The 21,410-nt window shown below is 60.5% G+C and overlaps 1 protein-coding gene across 1 annotated transcript; it reads right to left on the bottom strand.

The window, feature by feature from the left end:
- Positions 1-3,620: 3,620 nt before the first annotated feature.
- On the bottom strand, positions 3,621-17,137 carry DNMT3L (DNA methyltransferase 3 like). Its single transcript, XM_043595961.1, has 12 exons — positions 17,059-17,137; positions 16,529-16,789; positions 16,307-16,351; positions 15,679-15,758; positions 15,404-15,516; positions 14,599-14,770; positions 12,483-12,570; positions 11,320-11,408; positions 8,742-8,817; positions 8,277-8,416; positions 5,924-6,015; positions 3,621-4,060 (listed from the first exon to the last, which is right to left on the bottom strand). Exons 1-12 carry the CDS (start codon positions 17,135-17,137, stop codon positions 3,895-3,897), a joined length of 1,401 nt encoding a protein of 466 aa, XP_043451896.1. The 3' UTR covers positions 3,621-3,894.
- Between the last annotated feature and the right edge of the window lie 4,273 nt (positions 17,138-21,410).

Raw genomic sequence — 21,410 nt, 5'->3', positions numbered from 1 at the left:
AGCCCCGCCCACAAGCGCCGGGGTTCCCTCTGATTGGGCGGGGGACGGGCTACGCTGCACTGATTGGCCAGCGCCTGGGTGGCGCTCCACCTCCGGAAGCTCCCCGGGGAGCCCCACTCCGCGGGTCTGGTTGCCCCCCCACCCCCACCCAGTGCGATCGCCGCCGGAGTCGCAGGCGAGTGGGAGGAAGGTGCCCAGTCGGGTGGGCCCCGGAAACGCAGGCCCTCGATGCAGCCCGCGCATTGCCCCACGGCAGCGGGGAGGCGGGAGGGAGGGGGCTTGCAGGGGCTAATCTGCAGAGCTGAGGGGTGCTGTGACTGGTGGGGAGGCACCAGGTTCTGCTTCCTGAGCAGCGCCCCCACCCCTCGCCGCAGACCCCAGAAGGTCAAGTGCTGCTGCCAGGCCAGCCAAGAATGGGGACTCGGACCAAGGAAGCGCTGTTTGTTGAGCAGGTAGAGGAGTGGCAGGGAGAGCAGCAGCTGGGTCGCAAGGGGCATCCGGGCAGGACCCGGGTCTGGGGGAAGTGGCGCACCCAAGACCAGTCTCAGGGACCTCAGCCTGATGAGTGCATGTTGGATTCAGGAGCTGTGTGACCTGAGACAAGTTAGTTAACTCCTCTGTGCCTGCCTTTTCTCATCTGCGGAGTGGAGACAGTTACAACACCTTCCTCAGAAAAGCAGCTGACTTAATACGTGGCTATTGTGAGCGGATACACATAAAACATTCACACCAATACTGGCACGAGGATTTTAAGACAAGTGGAAAAAAACAGAACATTCCTCTGAAGGCTTCCTGCAGCGGAGGAAAGGTTTCCCTTTCTTCCCCTTGACAGTGACCCTGTTTCTCAGGCGGTCAGAGAGCGGAGAGAGAGAACATCCAGGCCTCCCTGGGCACCAAGCAGCAGTTGTATTCGTGCTGGGAATTGGAAGTCCTTGGCACAGACGAGGAAGGAGCAGGCTGCACTTTGCTGCTGGAGACCCGGGCTTCCTGTCAGCTGTCCTGAGCAGCTCCCTTGGGGTCTGGCACAGCGCCTTGCTGTTGACACGTGGGCGTCCCTGGTCCCAGAGAGCCCACCCTTCTGGTGCGTGTGCCAGTTTCCTGGGCGAGCCGTAACGAATCACCAAAACTTGGCGTCTTAAAACAACAGAAATGTATTCTCTCGAAGTTCTGGAGGCTGGAGGTCTGGAATCAGAGCTCCTTTGGGGACTTGACATGAGGCTACTTCCCATGTCTTCTGCTCTTGGTGGCCCCAGGCTCCCGCGGCTTGCAGCTGCTTCTCTGTCTCCAGGGTCATGACCTTCTCCTCTGTATGAGGTCAAGTCTCCCTGTGCCTCCCCCCATAAGAACCTTTGTGATCACATTTAGCTCCCCCCCCCCCCAGTAATTCCCGACAGCCTCCCCATCTCGATTTCACAATGTCAGCTACATTTTTTTTGCCATATAAGGTGACATTCACAGGCTGCAGGGAGTAGGACAGGGACATCTTTTGGGATCTGTGGGTGGGATTAAATACTTGGAGAATTTTGAGGTATTTGAGGATCGACAGTGTTCTGCTGTTTGAGCGGCTCTGGGCCCCTACTTGGGAGCAGTCTGATAGAAAGCACACACCAGGGGCGCCTGGGGGGCTCGGTGGGTTGAGCGTCCCACTTCAGCTCAGGTCATGACCTCCGGGTTGGGGGTTCGAGCCCCGCGTCGGGCTCTGTGCTGACAGCTCGGAGCCTGGAGCCTGCTTCCGATTCTGTGTCTCCCTCTCTCCCTGCAACTCCCCCACTCGCACTCTGTCTCTCTGTCTCTCTCTCAAAAATAAATACACATTAAAAAATTAAAAAGGAAAGAAAAAGAAAGTGGACACTAACACATTGGCCCCACAGCACTGGTTCCCTGGGGTGGAAGCAGCCTGGAGTCAGCCCCTCCCCACCCTCCTATCCCCCCCACCCCCGTCACCTCACCCTGTCCAGACAGTTGTGATGAGCTCACATTTTTGTCAGACTGGCCCCAGAACTTGACCTACCGGGAAGGTCTTACCTGTGCTTGTATGATGTGGTCTCCACTCCCCACCTTTTCTGGGGCTCCTGTGGCCTCCGTTCCATTACAGATCATGCTAAATTAGCCCCTGGACCCAAGACCTGTGACATCAAAGCCCAGCGTTGTCCTCCCGTCCACCCAGGAGAGAAGGTTCCTGGGGATTCCGTGAAGGCCTCTGAATTAATCAGGGCTCTCTAGAGAAACGGAACCCACGGGATGTGCCTATATATACAGAGGGAAACTTAGTTCAAGGAAGGGGCTCATGGGATCATGGAGGCTTGGTAAGCTCACAATTTGGGGGTGCGCTGGCTGGCCAGAGACCCGGGGAGGAGTGGAGCCCGCGGGCGGCCTGCTGAAGAATTCCCTGCTCGGAGGAGGTCAGCTGGCTCTAGTCGGCCTTTGGTGGACCGGTAGAGGCCCGCGTGTCGGTCTGATCGGGCTGCCATAACACACTATCATATACCGAATGGCTTCTAAAGGGCCGGAACATGTTGCTCACGGTTCTGGAGACGGGAAGTCTGAGGGCAGGAGGCCTGCAGGGTCGCGTGAGAGCCCTCTTCCTCATCACACACTTTCAGTGCAGCGTCGAGTGGCAGAAGGGGCGAGGGGGCCCTCTAGGGCCTCGTGGATGAGGGTGCTGGTCCCATTTTGGAGTCCCCTGCCGAAGGCCCCATGTCCCAACACCACCATCTCGGGGGTTAGGATTTCAACATGTAAATCTTGGGGAGACACAGACCTTCAGCCGGTAGCACCCACCCGCATTATGGAGGGCAGTCTCCTTTACTCCGAGCCCACCAATTTAAATGTCAATTTCATCCAAAAAACACCTTCACAGAAGCGTCCGGAATAACGTTTGAACAAGTATCCGGGCCCCGTGGCCCAGCCAAGTCGAAACCATTACAACTTCTATTCTCCTTCAAGGTTTTTTTTTTTTTTTTTTTTTTTTTTATCTTGAGAAGGCCCAATTTGAACCCCACTTTTCTCCCGCAAAGCGTGGGCCCCGAGGCTCCCCTCACCCCAGTTGCGACGCCCAGGATCAGTTGGGTCTGTTTAATTAAGTCTACCTCACTTTGGGGGAGTTTCTGGCTAATCTGGAAAGGTCCCTTTAGGATTCATTACATGTGACTTGAAGCCAGCTTGAGTCGGTGCTCTGTAACACGTCTGTCCTCACCGGGGCCCGTGGCGAGCGGGAATCCCACTTCCTACGGGCAATTGCCTCTGGTTTAAGGAGCACCCGTGGGCTGCAGGCCTCGAACGGGGATCGGACCTTGGCCTCTGTGCTGTCCATTCAGCTCTTTCTCCCTTTGTTTACCAACCGTCCTAGTCTACGCTTTGCAAGGGTTTGGGATGTTTGGTGTGGCTATCACCGGGGGGAGCGGTATTCACTCTCAGCCGGCGGCAGTCACGAACCCACAGGGGCCACATGTGCACAGGGGACACGGGCCACACCCACCATGACAACCTGTCCTGCCTATCTTCCTCACACACACTCCCACGTCCTACGGGATAAAAGAAAGGCTATCCTTGCACATAAAAACACCAGAATATGACCAGTAACAACCACAATGAATATATTTGTAACGTCTCAACCGGCACACACAAATGTTTTCAGCAACAAATATGCTTCATAACGTCAGGGTCTTGTCCAAGGTTAGAGGCTGAGAATGTCGCCCCCGTGAGAAAGGGCGGGGCCGGGCCGGGCCCTGCATCACCGCACCGAGCAGGAGGTGCCTCTGTCTGAGGCCACCTTGGGAAATCCAAAGTCAGCCAGATAAAATAATAGTTTGAAGAGAGAAAAAAAAGAAACAATGCAAGGAAAGTTGCCCGTTTCTAGGAAGACTTTTTTTTTTTCATGGTAAAATGAATCACTTATAAAGAGGAAGTGAGCCCTGTTGAAAAACACTTAAAATATTCTCTCAGGGGGAGAAAACAATTCTTCACCAGCTTGGCTGGCCCCTGGGCGGGGGGCTTCATTCTCCGCCTGTCCTGAGCCAGCGAGGACAGTGCCTCTTGGGAAACCAGGGCGGAATGCTTGCTGCAAAGGAGAGAAGGAGGCTCATTACCAACCCGGGCCCCACACAGGCTCCCGGGGGGGGGGGGGGGTGGGTGATGGCGCCGTGAGTGGGCGCACGGGCTCCCACCGGATTATCCAGGGGCCTCGGAGACAGACATCCTTGGAAGCCCCCACCCATCTTCCGTAAGCTTTCCAGCCAGTGTAGAATGACAAGCTGTCCTTGGGCAGCAGGGGACCAGATGGCTCCTCTGGGGAGCAGCCGGAGCCCCGGGCCCAGCTCGGCAGTCCACTTTCAGTGTGAAGAGCCACCGTGGGGAGAACCCGCACACAAGAAGGGGCGGGACTGCGCGGCCAAGGTTGGCCAGACCGCGCCGTGTATCACTCCCAAGGACTTCCTATTCCCGAGACCCAGGACGGTACCGCGCATGTCCCCTGAGGGTGCCGTGGCCGCCAGTGCTGGGGGCCCTGTGTGTGGGGCAGGTGCATGGGGAGATCACGTGCACCCTGGCCTGCGATTTGATGTCGCCCGTGGGACTCAAGTCTTCACGGACTTGGTGCCCAGCACCCACACTAGGGTCGGGGGACATCACTGGGTTTACGTCGGGGATGAAGGCCACAGGTGAGGCGGCAGAAACACACGGCGCCCATCCCAGCACCCTCCCCAAATGCCTCCCCGGGGGCAGGCCTACTGTCTGAGGGATGACCGTGGCCGTGGCCGTGGCCATCCACAGGCAGCTGCCAACCGTCTCAGCTCAATGCTTCCACTTTCAGCGAGCGTGAGGCTCTGTCCTCGCTACTGAGACATGACCTGGAGGCAAAGGCCCACGTGAAGACGCTGCTTCCAGCTTTGTTCTGGGAACCAGGCGCCTGCACCGGCAGAACTCCGGGGGGGGGGGGAGAGGGAGGAGGGCAGGGAGAGGAGGAGGCCTGACGCTCAACGCTTCCGAAGACACGGGGAAAGCTGCTTCGCTCCGCTCCACTGAACACGGAGCCTGGGTGTGGGCCTGGCACACACCAAGCCTTGGCACGTCCTGCCATGAGCACACGCCACACTTCAAGCTGGGGAATGCTGGACATGGTGGGGGGGGCATAGGAGTTTCCAGAAGCTCTCAGAAGCAGAAGGCGTGGCTTAGCTCAGATGCCGTCAACACTGGCTCACCACAGGGCAGGTACCGCATGGTGTGGGCTGTGGGGGAGGGAGGCGGCCGTGTCCTCAGGGGCTCTGGGGCACATTGTGTGGGTGAGGACGGACGAGCGAGGGCAGGTGTCCGAGGAGCAGAAAGCTATCCAGGGGAGGGGGCAGGGGGCGTGGGGCGGGGGGCTGGATGCTCACGAGAATGAATGGTCCCAGGAATGTTCTGGCAACAGAGAAGGGCCCAAGGCCTGGTGTGTTTGAGTGGTTCGTACAGGCCAGAAATGTACTGTGAGTGAGCCTATGTGAGTGTGACAGTGTGTGTGAGCCTGTGTGTGTGAATGAGTGTGAGCAGGTGGGTGGGAGTGGGTGTGCATGTGTGCAGGGCAGGGCAGGGCAGAGCTCCAGAAGGCTGGGTGGTTTCCAGGGCCAGGTGACGGGTATCCGGGAGTTGACTTTCTTCTCAGGACCCAGGGAGGCCCTGCAAAGTCCTGAGGGGACAGCCTCAGGTAGCCTTGATGCAAGAGGCTGGGGAAAGGTTCCCAAAGTGGGAGCGGGCGTTCCTGACCTGAATCAAGCCCAGAGTCTGGCGGAAAAGAGGCACACCGGACACAGCCCCTGACCTGGGCACGGAGGCTGCCCGGGCATGGCTCTGTCTAGAAAACTCCGTGTTCCCAGACTTCGCTGATGCCAGGCCGGCGTCCCCACCCCCACTGCAAGCGCCCCAGGGCCCTGGGACGCGCCGGGAGCACCTTCTCACGGCCGGGATGTTGCTCCACACGTGCACTGCGTTCACGTTCTGGATGGTTCTGCCACAGATGTCCTGGATGGTCACGGGGTCGGCCTGGGGGAGGGAGACTTGGGCTGTGGCTCGGCGTGACCCGGGCAATGACCTCTGCCCCTCACGGTGCCCACAGGCCTCAGCCACCTTTCTAGACAGACTGTGGCTGTCAGTCACCGTTGCTGACGTCTCGCATCTGATTTCCTAGAAATCACCTTCTGCGGGAAAGAGGCTGAGACATCGCTGGGAAACCTTTACCAGCAGACCTTCCAGTCCCAGAGGTCACGTGGGCAGGGCTTCCCCCCGGGCTCCAGCTCGGAGGTGAACTTCCCTGAAGGATAAAGGGGTCCTTTATCTTTGAGCCAACAGCCTTTCTGCCTCAGGAAGATAAGAGGCTTTGCTGGCAACGAAGGGTTTTCTAAAGTGCCGGTGTTTCAGGAGCCAAGCGGGCTGCCTGGACCCTAGAGGGCCCTGGAAGGGGAGGGGGCGGGAGGGAGATGGACCTTCCGCCAGTGGGAGGGGGAGAGGCTAGAGGAGACACCGAGACAAGAAGCCCCCTGGCCCCTGACGCCCAACGCACGGTAGGCTGACCCCACTCACATGGACCCAGGGAGCCTACAGAGTCCCATGTGCACCGTTCCTGGCCCCCCCCCCCCCCCGCCCGTGGACACCCCAGCCTCCTCCTGGACCCAGACACTTCCCCGGGAGAGAGACAGTAGATGGCCCGGCACTCGCCAGAGCCGAAGGAGACCAAACGTCTAGATCTTCCCTGCCTTCAGCAGGAGCGATGTTCCACAGCGAGACGGGAGCGGTCACAGGAAATGTGGGATGCTCCCTTCCTGGCCCTCCTGATTTGGGACCAGTTGTGACCTCCCAAACGTGTGTGCAAAGCCATCCAAAGGCAGGATTTTTGATGGGCTCTACACGTGCGGATAACTGGCATCCGGGTTTGGAACCTCACCTTGTGGCTGGACCCGTTATCACTTCTCTTAGATTTTTTTTTGTTTTTTGTTTTTTTTTTTTTTGATAAATGAATCAGGATTCAAACCTGGTCCTGGCAGCTTCTAGGGGGGCATGTTGCTATTTTAAAGATTCCAGACTTCCTAACGAGGAGAATAACCACAGACGCAGAGGAAAGTAGAAGAATCATGGGAACGTTTTGCTCAGCCCTGTGAAAATGACTTTTAAAACTGTAAGTCACAGGGGGCGCCTGGGGGGCTCAGTCGGTTGAGCATCCAACTTCGGCTCGGGTCACGATCTCATGGTCCGTGGGTTCGAGCCCCACGTCGGGCTCTGCGCCGACAGCTCGGAGCCTGGAGCCTGCTTCGGATTCTGTCTCCCCCTCTCTCTCTGCCCCTCCCCCCCCTCAAAAATAAATAAACATTAAAAAAAATTTTTTTTTTAATAAAAACAACTATAATTCACAGATTGTACTCTAGGAGAACGTAAGGTGCGGTGACGCACGGGCAGAAACACAGCGAGACTGCACAGGACAGCCTGACCCTGTGGGCCCTGCGTCCCTGCAGGGGTCTAGGGGCTGGGACAGCCCGACTGGGCAGGTGGGCGCAGCAGCGAATACGCCACAACTTGGCCCAGCGGTGTCACTTCTGGAACCGTCCCACGGGTGTCCCCATGCACGCCCCGCAGCGCGGTCTTGTCTGTTAGACCTCGAGACTACAGCGGCCCCATTCCCACTAAGGAACAGATCCAATACGTTTTTTACGTCCAAAGTAAAACCGCCCAGAACAGGCCCGTCCAGGGTGGTCGCTAAGTGACTCAAGCCCTCGGCGGGGCGGGCGTCCGCACACCTGCGAGCAGGGGCAAGCACCGTCCCCGGGCGACAGGACTGGCGAGGGGGACAGGGCGGGGCGGGCAGCGAGGAGACTTTCTGCCGTGACTCTGTGAGCATCTCAGCATGAGGGAGACTTCCCGAGAGGGGGGCGTCAGGCCCCACCGGGGGCTGTCCCATGGGGGGGCCCTGCGGCCAGGGCCCTGAGCCAGTCAGCCCCGGGCGGCTGCTCTCGTGGTCAGGGTTCGGGTCGGTGGAGAGAAGACACAAGGCTGTCGGTGCCCCAGGGGGACAGTGCGTGTGATGTGTGTGCGGTGTGCGAGACGTGCGTGTGCTCAAAGGAAGGGCCCCACGCTGGCCTGTCCTGAAGTGCGGGAGCAGCGTGCAGGGCACGCCGACCAAGGCCACCTTGAAGGGTCTGTGCCCCAGGGGCGCCGTGACCCCCGCGAACCGGGTGAAAAGGAGGCTCAGGGGCCGGGCTCCGAGGAAGCCGGCCTGTCCCGGACCGGACCCCGGACCGCAGCGCGGCACGTACCTCCAGGAAGCGAGTGGCTACGGTCCGGTCCTCTTGGGTCAGCACCAGATTGTCCACGAACATCCAGAAGAAGGGCTGCTGGCGGGCCGGCCGGGGCCTCGCGTACTGCAGGACGCGGTGGAACTGGAGCAGGTACCACACTGGGGGAGGGGCGTCCGGGTGCGTGTGGGCTCCGCCCGTGGGGTCGCGGCAGAGGGGCGCGGGGTGACTGCCCGGACCCGGCGCCCGCCTCTCCCCGGGGCAGGCCTGTCCCCGCCAGAGCGGCTGAGCCTCAAGGGCCCGGGTCCCCCCCATTATGAGGGGACAGGGCAGTGAACACGGCGTGGGGAGCTCACGTGCGCGTCCTCCCGCAAATGACCCCACTGGGAGCACCTGCTACAGGGACGCAGAGCACCGAGGGCGGGGCATGCAAACGGGTCTGGGGACCAGACGGCCAGGGAACGCCCGCAGACCGCGGTCTCTTACCCGGAGGATGGTCACAGGCGTGGCCGACGGGGGGCGTGGAGCCGTACACGAGGTCGAACGGGCCCCATCCTTCCACCTGCAGGACACGGGCACACAGAAGGCAGGTGGGGACGGCCTGTTCTGGCAGGTGGCTCCCGGGCACCAAGCGGCTCCCACCGCAGCAGGCACCTGTGCGCCCAGGTGAGTGGCTCGCAATGAGGCCGAGCCCCCACAGCGCCCTGGCGGGAGCAGTGACACCCCGCAGGTCACAGCCGCCACTGGCCTCAGGGACGCACGGAGCCCGGCCTCCGTCACCCGAGGGGAGGCCAGCCCCCGCAGGGCACTTGGAACGTGAGGCGAGCCCTTCGTGCCAGGCGCTGGCCTCATAGACCCGCCCCCGGGAAGGCTGGCACGTGGACCCCGGGATTCACACGCATTCCCAGCGCTTTGCCGGAAAGCATATGACGTGCGCCTGACGTGACAGCCGGGAGCGGACAGCGGGGCCACAGCCTTCCCTGACCGGCCACAGTCAGCCGGTCACTGCGGGCGGGGGGAAGGAAGCCGCCCCTCCAACCGTGCCTCAGCCAACGAGGATGCTCCGGAACCACAGTGACCCACGTGCCCCTCTCCTGCAGGACCCGAGGGACTCCCGTTAATGACAATCGTAGCCCCCGTCTTTCTACTAAAGGAACATTAACAGAGACCCAGGTGCTGGATCGCTGGTTTTCTGACGGGTCCTGCCCCAGGTCAGACCCCCTTCCCCGGGCCGTCCCCCAGACCGTGTAACCAAAGCCCGCATCCCTCGGTGAGCCCCCGAGCCTGTGCCTCCTCCGGCACCTTCCCGTGTCCCCGAGAGCTACTGGGGGCGTCTGGGCACCGGCCTCCGTCACGGCCTAGTGACCGGAGCAAAGGCGCGAAGGTGCTGTCCAGGCAGGGCGGTCGGGGAGGGGAGCAAGGAGGCGAGCACAGGCGGGCGGTCCCAGACCAGCACTCCCGCAGTCCCCCACCCGCTGGCCCCCCGTACGTGCTGCCATGAAGCAGCTCACAGAGAAGACACCGGAGTCTTGGAGGGAACACGCGGTCCCCCCCCCCAGGCTGTCTGCCCCCCACTCCGGGCTGGAACAGAAACCCACGGCCAGGAGCAGGTGGGAGCCGGCCACCCCCCATCTCTAGGAGGGGCTGCAAGGGCACAGCCCGTGTCACAGGCCTCGTGGAAAGAGGTGAGGTCAGGAGGCGTGGGGTGGGGGCGCTCAGAGATGCTGCACGCACCTGAGTCGTGATTACTGTGGTAACGGGTGTCACTCACGGGTGTCACACGTGGCTACAATAAACAGGTTTCCAGTGTCACGATCAGAAATAGAGGTCCCACATTGCTGTCATAGGGGGTGTGACATGTTCCTATTGCTAATAGAGGCCAGGTTATCACTGAGAAAACAGGGGCCCCGTTTTGCTGTGGATGACAGCGGGTGCCCGTTGCTGTTGGCAGTGGGCCTCTCTAAGGAAGATGGGGTGTCTGGGAGCCACAGCTGGCGTGCAGGGCGGTGCCCTGGTGTCCCCTGCAGCCCCGCTACCGGGGAGGCCCGTGTCACCGTCATGTTCCACACCCTGCCTTGTCCCGTGAGGGTGGACTCTGGTCCCGGGGGAGGGGGAGGAGGCAGGATGGGCGTGCCTGCAGGACAGATTCTGGAAATGGTCGGTCGTCTCAAGGGGTCGGGGTGAGGGCAGCGTGTGGGATCTTGGATGAGGCCCATGGTGATGAAGTTTAAGGTCATGAGGTTCAGGTGTTCCCTGTCCCACGAGGAGACCCGTCCTCGGGGCCTCCGGGCAGGGGAGCCTCCGGTGGGACGAGGCTGTGGGGCTTCTCCAGGCATGGCCAGAGGGGGGCGCTAGCCCCCTGGACCACAGGCTCCCAGGCCCCACGGGGAGCAGAGAGGTGAGGCCGTGGCCGGCCCCTGGCAGAACAGAACCCCCACGTCGGCCCCCTCCTGTGGCCCCTTCCACGGCCAGCACTCCTGGCCCCAGACCCTCTGCCCACAGTCGGTGGCTCTCAGGACGATGGGCTCTAATCCTCTCTCCTGGGCCCAGAGACCGAAGGACCGGGTCCTCCTGTCCCGGGACCACCAGGAGGAGGCTTCCCAGACCCTTGCCATCCGTCGCCAAGGGCTCCTGGCCCAGCTGGATGCCAGTGAGTCACTTTTTAGGCACTTCCTCCAAGGTCACTGTCCGGGACAGCAGGAAACAGCCTTCAAGGGAACCAGAACATTCCGGGCTGTGTTTGGAGAATGCCCCCAAACAGTGACTGGCTGTTCAGTTCACGATTTTATCTGAAGGGGCGGGTGGCATTTCATCCCGTCTGTGTTGGGATCGGGCCCCTGGATGACAACCACAAGAACCGGGGTTCTGGCCCATCGCTCTGGGCCGTGGGCGGCGTGGGGGCCACGAAAACAGCCCTCTCGCCTCCCCCACTGCCTGCGGGGCGCCGGTTCCTGCGGGCCCCCCACGCACCCCCTGGCTCGGGGACCCCGACCCCCGCGGCACCCGCGGGGGTCTTGCACGTGTGCGCTCATCTTGGCATCTGGAGGCGCCCCACGGTACTTACGTCCCTCCTCACTACGTCGGTGGCATCGTCTAAGTGTTTCAGTCTTCCTGGGTCAGAACCGGGTTCCAAGAAGCCCAAACTCGTTAGTTCTGCGCGGGGAGAAATAGGGCTCAGAAGGGTGGCGTCGACGTTGGCCCCGCACAGACCCGAAGGCCGAGGGTTGATTAGACAACATGTCTCTGTCTTAATGAGCAAACTCTGTCTTTTCAAGGACAGGGCACCGGCAGGAAGGATGAAGTTTCCGTTCGCTACCCGCTAAGCAGCCAACTCCGCTGAGTTGGATGGATTTAAGAAAGTCAAGCAATTGGTCGCAAAACCAGGCCTTCGTGGGCTACTGTGTCGTGCTCTGGGTTAGGAAATCCGCCAGGCCGTGGTGTCCACGCTGAGGTCACCCAGCCTGGCCGTGTGACCCGGCGGGCGTGACCTGCAGGCTCCCCGTCACAGCCTCGGAGAGTCCTCGGCCTGGGGGCGGGAAGGCGAGTTCGGAAAGGACCTTACGAACGGGAGTAAGGGACGCATGGTCCGGGTGGGGAGACGCAGGCCGGGGTGGCCTGGGGTCGTGACTCCTGCGCCCCTTCAGCCGGCAGGCTTTGCCCCCCATGTCTCGCGGACACCCCGTCGGCAGCGCAGGTGCACGCGGGGCCGCTGTGACCACGGTTCGCGAGACTCGCGGTGGCACAGTGCAGGAAGTGGGGCACGTCCTGATTCTATCTGGCCAGAGACTAAGGAGTGTTTTCATGGATTCTGAGGTCTGCTGGGCCCAGAAGCATCCACAGGATCTCCAAGGCACCAGCAAGTGGGGGTCCGCGAAGGGCCCGGGGGTGGGGGTGGGCAGGACAAGGCTGGGACGCATCACGTGGCCGGCCTGGGCAGGCTGGGACATTTGGGTAGAGGGAGGGGCAGGGAGCCCTGCGGGTGGTCAGGTGTGTGGGGTGGCCACGGGCAGGGCCTGGCCTGGACTGCTGCCCTCTGCACGGAGCCTGGGCCCCGCAGCTTGGTGGCATCTCGCATCCGTCCTTGCTTCCTGTCGGCAATTCTGAAGGAGTGAGCTCCCGCTGCTCTCGTGTCCTTCCCTCCCTGCCAGCTGCCTGAACACACCGGGTCCCCCGCGGACCTCCCTGGGGGCAGACCGTCGCGGTCCAGCGTGACCCCACTGCACTCACCGTTCCTGATGTCCCCAAACAGGGACAGCACCCGGACCGGCTCCCTCTTCCACACGGGCACCGTTTTGTAGGTCTCCAGCGTGTTCTCCTATCGAAAGAAAACGCAGTTCTCACCGCGGCCCGGTTGCAGAGCCCGTGAGGCCCAGGGAAAATTCTTTCTGCCCCAGCAGAGGCAGTTCCCCACCAGGGGACACACCCCTGAACGCGCCTTCAAGGCAGGCTGGCTCCCCCAGGCCGGGGTCTCTGGCCCTGACCCCCGCCGGGCCATTTCCAGCACAGGAAAGGCAGGTGCAAGGGGCTTTTCCTGATCGCAGAGGAAGAAAATTCTATCCCAAGAGGAAGCACTTCCTCTGGATTTCTTGGGGGATCCTGCATATGGACAGCAGGGGGATCCCCTGACTGTCCTTCCTCAGTGTGGGCCCCGAGGTGCCTGGTGGCCCTCACGGCTGCCCGCTGAGGACAAAGGACCCGAAAGCCCATGGGTAACCACCCCCCACCCCTCCCAGGACGCCCACTTGTAAAACAAACACCCCGGACCCCCCGCGCCCAGGAACGTGCACTGGCCGGGCCGGAGTGGGAGACCCCGAGCCACGTGGGGAAGGGCCTGCCTGCGGCTGGAGCCCACGGGCTGGGGGGCCGGTGAGTTTGCAGGTGGGCGTGAGGAGGGCAGCTGGTCCAGCACAGGTGCGGCTCTGATGGACACTGGGGGGGCGTCCTGGTCCCCTCTGCTGTGACTGTCGGCGGGGGGCTCCTTCCTCCCCTCTCTCCCCCCAGCACTGGAGCATTAAGGACACTTGCGAACATGAAAGGAAACTTCCTGCAACTGGGGAGCATGGCCCCTCCTGGGACGCACCCCACCCATGGAGCAGAAAAAAAGCACTACCAGGCTGCGTCTCCTTTTCGGAAAAGCACCATAAACACACTTCAGCCACGGGGCCCACGCCGTCCAGCCTCAGGGCCTGTGCCTGGAGGCCAGCAAGTCCCCAGAACTCTGGTGGCCGAGAACCCGGGAAGGGTGGGGGGTGGGGGGGAGTCCTGGCTCCAGGAGAGAGGGGCGCCCATGGGGGTGGGGAGGTGCCCCAGGGTCAGCACACACCCCCTTCCAGCGCCCCCCGCCCCTCCAGTGAGAGCCGGCAGGGGCACACCCAGGGCCCGGACGGCCCTCTCCCCCCACCTGCTCCCACCAAACAGCAGCCAGAGGCTGAGGGAGAGAGTGAGGCTGAGGGGGAGGGAGAGGCAGGGGCGGGGGCAGGAGGCTGAGAGGCCCCGGGGATCCCTAGTTCTGCAGACCTATGTGTGGGCCCCACGCGGCACCCGCTTTCCCAGGGTGGTCCCTCCCGAGCCTTAGTTTCCCGGGGCTGCCGTAACAGTGACTATAAACCGTGGCACAAAACCACTACCGCATTTCTATGTGGACACCAGAAGTCCCAGGTCCAGGTGTGGCGGGTCTGGCTCCCTCTGGGGGCTCGCAGGGAGGGTCCTCCTGCCTCCCCCGAGCATCCCCTGTGCTGGCCGCAGTCCTGGGCTGGACTCCAGCCCCTCTCCCAGTGTCGTGTGGCCAGCCTCCCCCGGGATGTCTCCATCCCCCTCCGCTTTCCCTCTGACACCTGTCCTCCTGCCTCAGCCCATCCAGGAAGACCTCATCTGCAAAGGCCCTGGTTCCAGCATCAGCCACATTCACGGGTACCGGGTGTTAGGTCTTGGGGGACATACTGCAACCTGCTCTGATGAGCCCCTAGGTCCCGCCTGGCTCACGGCTCCTGGCCTCCCGCAGGAGGTCCCGCAGCTGTGCTCCGTTCCGTGCCCCGAGCCCGTGCCCCACGTCTGTGCCTCAACTCCACGCCCATCCTGTCCTCCGACTGGGTGTTTGTCCCCACGTGCCGGACCTGGAGGCACATCTGTGCTGGGTCCGCCTCCTGCCAGGTCCCCCTTCCCCCGCTCGGAAGCAGCAAAACTGCCGGGCCAGAGTCGCTTCCACCAACTAGACCCCGCGGAGCCGGCACCGGAGAGGAAGACTTGGAAGCCGGGCCTCCGTCACGGCAGGTGTCAGCGCAGGTGGGCATCCTGAGGACACTGACGGTCGCCCGCCCCCGCCCCCGCCCCTGCCGCCCCTCACCGACTCGCCGTCGCAGAAGGCCTTCAGCCAGCCCCGCCACTTCTTGCGACGCCGCAGGAGGCCGCTGCGGGGAAAGGGCAGGCACAGGAAGCACACCCAGTTGCTCACGGCCTGGACTCTCCCCGAGGTCCCGGGGCCCACCAGGGTGTCCATGCACTCGAAGCAGTAGCACCTGGAGCCAAACAGAACATCACAGCGACCGAAGGGACATCCGCTGGCCGCCAGGCAGGGGGACGAGGGACGGGAGCCGCCCTCAGGCGGACGGGCACCGGGCGGGGGCGAGGGGGAGCCGTCACCCCGAAAGGGGGTCCGGCCCGTCTCAGGGACCTCGAGGGGCAGGCAGGAAGGAGCCATCTGCCGTCGGTGAGGTGGGGGGCCGCCCGTCTTCCCCACCTCCAGAGCCTGCAGGAAGTCGGGGTCAAGGACGCCAGCTGGGGGGGCGGGGGGGGGCAGATTTGGGAGGAGGGAGATTAAGTACCACGGACGCTGGAGCTCCACGGGGAACTGCCCCCGCCCGGCCCCTGCCCGTGACCACCAGCCCTCGCGTCCCCGTCCCCGCTGAGGGTGCCGCCCATCCTGGCGGTGACGATAATAAAGACAAAACTCAGGAACACAAATCTCTCGATGCCCCGCCTCCCCCGTGTGAAGGCTCTACACTGAACAAAATATTTGGGATGGAAACGGGAAGCGCGGGGGGAACTCGTCTTGGGGGGACGTCCTCCACACTCTGGGACGAGGAGCCCGAGGACGGAGATGCCTGGGCGGTGGGTGGTGGCACCTGCCCCGGGGCTGCCCCCAGGCTCACCGGGTACAGTCGGGGTTCTCACAGATGAGCAGCGTGTCCCCGGAGCAGCAGACGGAGCAGTAGGACTGGTACCCGTCATCATCATACAGGAACAGGCGGCCCAGGAACTTGTCCTTGGCAAGGGGCAGAGCCTGGCCGGTGCCTCCTCAGTTCCCCGGGCTCCCCGCCTCCCAGCCTCCCGGCCTGCCCCCTCCCCACCTCCCTGCTGCCCAGCCTCCCAGCCTCCCCACCTCCCCAGGCTCCCTGCCTCCCAGCCACCCCACCACCCCGCTTACCTTGCACGGAGCGCACATCCCTCCCTCAAACAAAGGGTGCTGCGTGTGCACCTGGAAACTTCCACAGCAGATGCAGATGTCTAAGGTGGGCACCCACAGTGCAACGCGTGTCACGACACCAGCAAACAGAGCAACAGGGTTAGGAATAAATGTAACAAAGGGAGAGCAGGCCCCGTACAATGAAAACCACAGAACGCTGTGGACAGAAATGAAAGATCTAAAGAAGTGGGCAGGTACCTTGGGTACCTTGGGTAAAGGTCAGAAGACACCGCAGTTGGAAGGCCAGGCCTCCCCAGAGGGCCCCCAGACCCCTCTCAAAATCCCCAATGTTTTGGGTTTTTGTTTTTGTTTTTTTTTTTTGGCAAAAATTGACGAACTGATCCTGAACTGCGTGTGGAAACCCAAGGAATCCACAACAGGCAAATCCATAGGGAAAGAAAGTGGTTGCAAAGGGGAGGCAGCAGCAGGGGTGGGGAGGGGCTGTTAATGGGAACAGTGTCTCTCTCAAGGGTGTTGAAAAGGCCCTAAAACTGGCTGCACAACTCTAAATATCTGGGAGACACCAGGGTGGGGTCCCCGCGCCTGAGTCTTTCCAGAGCTGCTCCCCCTCAGCTGGGCAAGGGCTCACCTTCTATGTTCCTCTCGTTGACCTTGACTTCATAGGCAATGAGCTCTGAAAAGGGAACAAAAGGGGATCCTTCCCTCTCCTGCTTTTTCTAACGTAAATCTGGCCCAGAAGTGATGTCACAGGAGTGGAGGGGGCTCGTGAATGAGGTGTGACTATTCCAGAAGCCTGGGGCCTCAGACACTGCCAGGCCTGGGGCTGACCTCCTAAGGGAAGACACCTCACCTCTGCTGGGCCCTGGGGAAGCGGGGGATGACAGCTCTGAAGGCTCACTGGAGCCCAGCAGGATGATGTCCGTGCGGTGCTCTGCCTCTGGCTCCAGGACTGGGGCCACGTGGGCAAACGGGATGCGTACAAACAGAGGGGAAAAATGGCCTGTCGGCTGCTGCCTGGGAGCCCCTGGCCCCAGCTCAGGCCCCGCCCGCCTCCTTTGGTGACACCTTTCCCTCGGGACCCAGGGGACCCAGGACACGGGGCCAGGAGGACCTATGGTGAGCGCCGATCTGGACGGGGGCTCAGTGTGTTCCCCGCGGCGTCCCTCCCTGCCCAGGCCCCTGCCACAGTGGTGGGCTAGGTGGGCTTCTCCCCACAAAGGGGAGGACAGGGGGCCTTGGGAGGGGTGGGGCGATGGAGGCCCCCCGTGGGTCCCTTGGACACCCCCATGCTCTTTCCTCCCACGGTGTCCCCCAGACCACAGCTGGTGGTCTCCCCGGAGGCCACCCCGCATGAGGCTGGGAGGAGCAGAGAGGGCTTACAGGAACTCCCCTCTGGCGGGTCAGGGTCTGAGCCGTCCAGGGTCTCCACGCTCAGGGTCCCTTGCCGGGAGAGGGCCATGAACGCCGGGAAAGGGGTTTCCCCAGAAAGCAGCAGGAGACAGGTGGGGTGGAAGGACTGGGGGCCACAGGTACAGGACCTGCAGAGGAGCACTGTCGGGGGGGGGGGGGGGGGGGGGGAGCGGGGGCGAGCAAGGTTGCCACGTGACGTACGGGGGCGGGGAGGCGCGGGGGAGGGGCGAGAAAGCCCTCATTGTCAGGCGGTGAAGGATGCGGGCTCATGGAGGGGGGCAGGGGGGTTGTTCCTGATGGATGGGGGTTGGGGGCCCAGTGAGGGAGGGTGGGGGGAGGGACTCAGGGGCGGGGTTTAGAGGGCTTGGTGCTCCCGGGCTGGGGTGGAGGCAGGGCTCCAGCAGGAGGAGGCAGGACAGGCAAAGCTCAGGGGGAGGAAGATCTGTGGAGGCTAGGTAGCCGGTGGGGGGAGTGGTGTCCAGAGTAGGGGTGAGGAAAAAGGAGGCAGAGGGCATTTACTGCAGGTGGGACAGGCCCGGGGACACCCGATGGGTGGCCGTGGTTGGAGGGGCTCATTTGGGCCCTTCTGGGGATTGCGCAGGGGCTGTGCCCAGAGGCAGGGGGCCACCTGGCAGCGGCTGCCCCTCAGGACGGTTATGGTGCTGGGCAGAAGTTGGGGAAACACCTGGGGAGGGGGCATAACTCCCTTTCTCCCAGTTTGGGTGTGGGCCTGGTGACGACTTCCCCGTGAAAAGTTGCAGAATCGGGGGGTGGGGTGTAATTCTGCAGGGCTCTGCCGGGTGCCCAGGGTTGACTTCAACAGTGACGGCCTGCCTTGACTGCATGTCCCCTGGACACGACGTGACCTCCGTGGCCTTCCTGCCAACAGCCCATGACCCCTACCTCTACCCATGAGAAAATCACCAGAAGATTCCAGTTGAGGGACACCCTACAAAATACCTGCCCACAGGGGTGCCTGGGGGGCTCTGTCAGTTAAGCGTCCCGTTCTTGATTTCAGCTCAGGTCATGATCTCACAGTTTGTCAGTCTGAGCCCCACATGGGGCTCTGCTGATGGTGTAGAGCCTGCTTGGGATTCTCTCTCTCTCTCTCTGTCTCTCAAAATAAATAAACTTAAAAAAAAAGAAAATTATGTATTAAAAAAATACCTGCCTAGAAGTTCTGAAAACTGTCATAGTCATCAAAAGCAAAGAAAGTCCAAAACACCATCACGGCCGAGAGGAGCCTCAGGGGACCTGATGGGGAAATGTCACGTGGGATCTCAGGACAGAGAAGGGAATTGGGGGAAAACTAAGAAAATGGGACTAAACTGTGGTGTATTCGTTTAGTTAACACTATATCAGTATTGGCTCATTAATTGTAACCAAGCTGTCGCACGAACACGAACACAAGGAGTTAATAATGCGGAAGCTCCGGGGTTTATGGGAACCGTGTATCACTAGCTCTGCGAATTTTCTGTAAGTATAAAACTGTTCTAAAATTATTACTTTTTTTTTTTTTACAATATAAGGTCATTAACTATAGCCGTCATGCTGCATGTTACGTTCCCACGACTTGCTTACTTTGTAAGTTTGTGCCTTTTGACAACCTTTAACCTGTTCTCTGTATCTACGTGCTCAGGGTGTGTGTGTGTGTGTGTGTGTGTGTGTGTGTGTGTGTTTCAGATTCCACATAGAGAAGAGAGATCGTATGGTATCTGTCTTTCTCTGTCTCATTTCAGTGAGCATAACGTCCTCAAGGTCCGTGGCAAGATTGCAAATGGCAAGATGTCCTTCTTTTTTACGGTGAGTGATATTCCACGGTGCATCTACACAATGTTTTCTCTATCCATTCATCCATCGCTGGGCACTTAGGGTGTTTCCATGTCTTGGCTGTTACAACTAAAGCTGCGGTGAGCACGGGGGTGGGGACGGTGCAGATATCTTTTCGAATTTTCGTTTTCTTTGGCTACATGTCCAGAAGTGGGACTGCTGGCTCGTAGGGTTCTATCTTTGACTTTTTGAGGAACTCCACACTGTTCTCCACAGCGGCTGCACCAGTTTGCGTTCCCATCAGAAGTGCACAAGGGTTCCCTTTTCTCCACATCCTCACCGACACCTACGTCTCTTGTCTTTTTGATTCTAGCCATTCTGAAGATGTAGGGTGATCTCGTTGTGGTTTTGGTTTGCGTTTCCCTGATGAGTGATGTTGAGCATCTTTTTCCCTGATGAGTGATGTTGAGCATCTTTTTATGTACCTGTGGGACATCTGTAGGTTTTCGGTGAAAAAAAAATGTACTGTTCAGATCTGCTGCCCATTTTTAAAATAAGATTGTTTTATTGCTATTGAATTATATGCGTTCCTTATATATTTGGAATATTATCACCTTATCGACACAGAATTCACAAATTTGGAGTTTTATGGTTTCAGGTCTTAAAGTTGAGTCTTTTAAAAGATATTTTTTAACTTTTTTAAATGTTTATTTTTGAGAGAGAAAGACAGAGCATGAGCAGGGGAGGGCAGAGAGAGAGGGAGACACAGAATCAGAAGCAGGCTCCAGGCTCCAAGCTGTCAGCACACAGCCCGACACGGGGCTTGAACCCACGAACCATGAGATCATGACCTGAGCAAGCCGGATGCTTAACCAACTGAGCCACCCAGGCGCCCCGCATTCAAGTCTTTAATCCATTTTGACTTGATTTTTGTGGGTATAAGATAGGGGGCCCGTTTCATTCTTCTGCATGTGGCAGCCGGGTTCTCCCAGCACTGCTGATTGAAGACCGTCCCTTCCCCAGTGTGGATTCTTGGCTCCTTTGTCATAAGCTAATTGGCCATGTGTGCGTGGCTTTATTTCTGCGTTCTCTTTTCTGTGTCTGTCTACTGATCTGTGTTTGTTTTTAGGCCGATATCAAGCTGTTTTAACGACCGCGGCTCTGTGATATAGTTTAAAATCAAGACGGGTGATGCTTCCAGCTTTGTTCTTCAAGATTGCTTTGGCTGTTTGGGGTCCTCTGTGGTTCCATACACATTTTAGATCATTTTCTCTATTTCTGTGAAAGAGGCCGTTGGAGTTTTGCTAGAGATTACTTTGAGCCTGTAGGTTGCTTTGGGCAATACAGACATTATAACTTACATAATTCTAAGTTGTTTAAATGGAAATTGCCTTTGTTGCTTTTTCCTGCCTTTATTTAGCGTAGTTTCGTTTTTTAACAGAGATGCCAGAGTGAAAATCATCACAGGGCCAGGAGCAGTTACCGCCTGGCCCAGGATCGCGCCTGAACCCCTGACCCGTCCGCACTGTTCCTGCTCCCAGAAGGGGCTGGGGGCTCCATGGAGGGACGGTGTGCTCACTGTTGGGCCCAGCCAGCAGGAGGAGCACCCTGGCGGGCAGGAGCAGCGGTGAGGCTCACGGAAGGTTCTGCCCAGGGTGGGAGGACAAGGTGGGAGGATGTGGCCCGGGATGCCCCCACAGCAGGTGCCTTCCTGTCAGTCTTGGGGTCCCCGTGTGCCCCGTGGTGGCTGTCTGGAGCGGGGAACAGAGAGAGGACACCCTGCTGGAATGGGAACAGGCCTCAGAGGTGCTGGCCTCTTGGTGACCGGCTCAGTCCCTAAGGCCACCACTAAGATCAGACCCTGAGGTGCGCAGGCTCACTCTGCTGGCCACGGGTGCCAGGCGTGGGTGGACCTCCGGACACCTGTTCTCACCCAGGGAAACGCCAGGAGGCCTAGGATCCCACATATGGAAGGTTCCACGTGGGAGCAAAGGGCAGGACCTAACACAGGCCTTCTCCAGCTCCACGGGAATTACTCGCTGAGCCCGAACCTCTCCAGCCCCGGCCGTGCACCCAGCATCCTCTGTGCCCCGTGAGGGGTGGTTCTGAAGCTTCCCGGGTGAGCCCCAGCCCCGCCCAACCCAGACCAGGCTGCCTGCTACCCCTGCCTTTCCATGGCCAGGGCACCCACAGCTTTGGTGCCCACTGACACTCTTGTTGGGAGCCCCTCCACCCTCCGAGCCACAGGGGCTATGTGATTAGGCCCCGCTTGGCCGGATGGTGACTCTCAGATGGCCGCTGACGCCCTCTTCCGGCCTGGCAGGGTCATCCGCCGCTTGATCCTCAGTGGGTTCAGATGCTTTGGGGTCTGGGGGCCTCCAGCAGACTCCAGGTGGCCCCCGGCCCAGCTGGGTCTGGGGGTGGATCCCACCCCGGTTCCAGGGGGCCGACCAGGTTTGACACTTGGATCCTGGCAACGGTGAGAGACGCCCCACCCCACACCAGCCTTCACGCTGTCCTGTGTTTCTGCGGTGGCCTTGGGAGTAGCAGGA

The sequence above is a fragment of the Prionailurus bengalensis genome, chromosome C2, assembly GCF_016509475.1.
Source record: "Prionailurus bengalensis isolate Pbe53 chromosome C2, Fcat_Pben_1.1_paternal_pri, whole genome shotgun sequence".
Lineage (NCBI taxonomy): Eukaryota > Metazoa > Chordata > Mammalia > Carnivora > Felidae > Prionailurus > Prionailurus bengalensis.
This window is presented reverse-complemented; position numbering and strand designations above follow the sequence as displayed.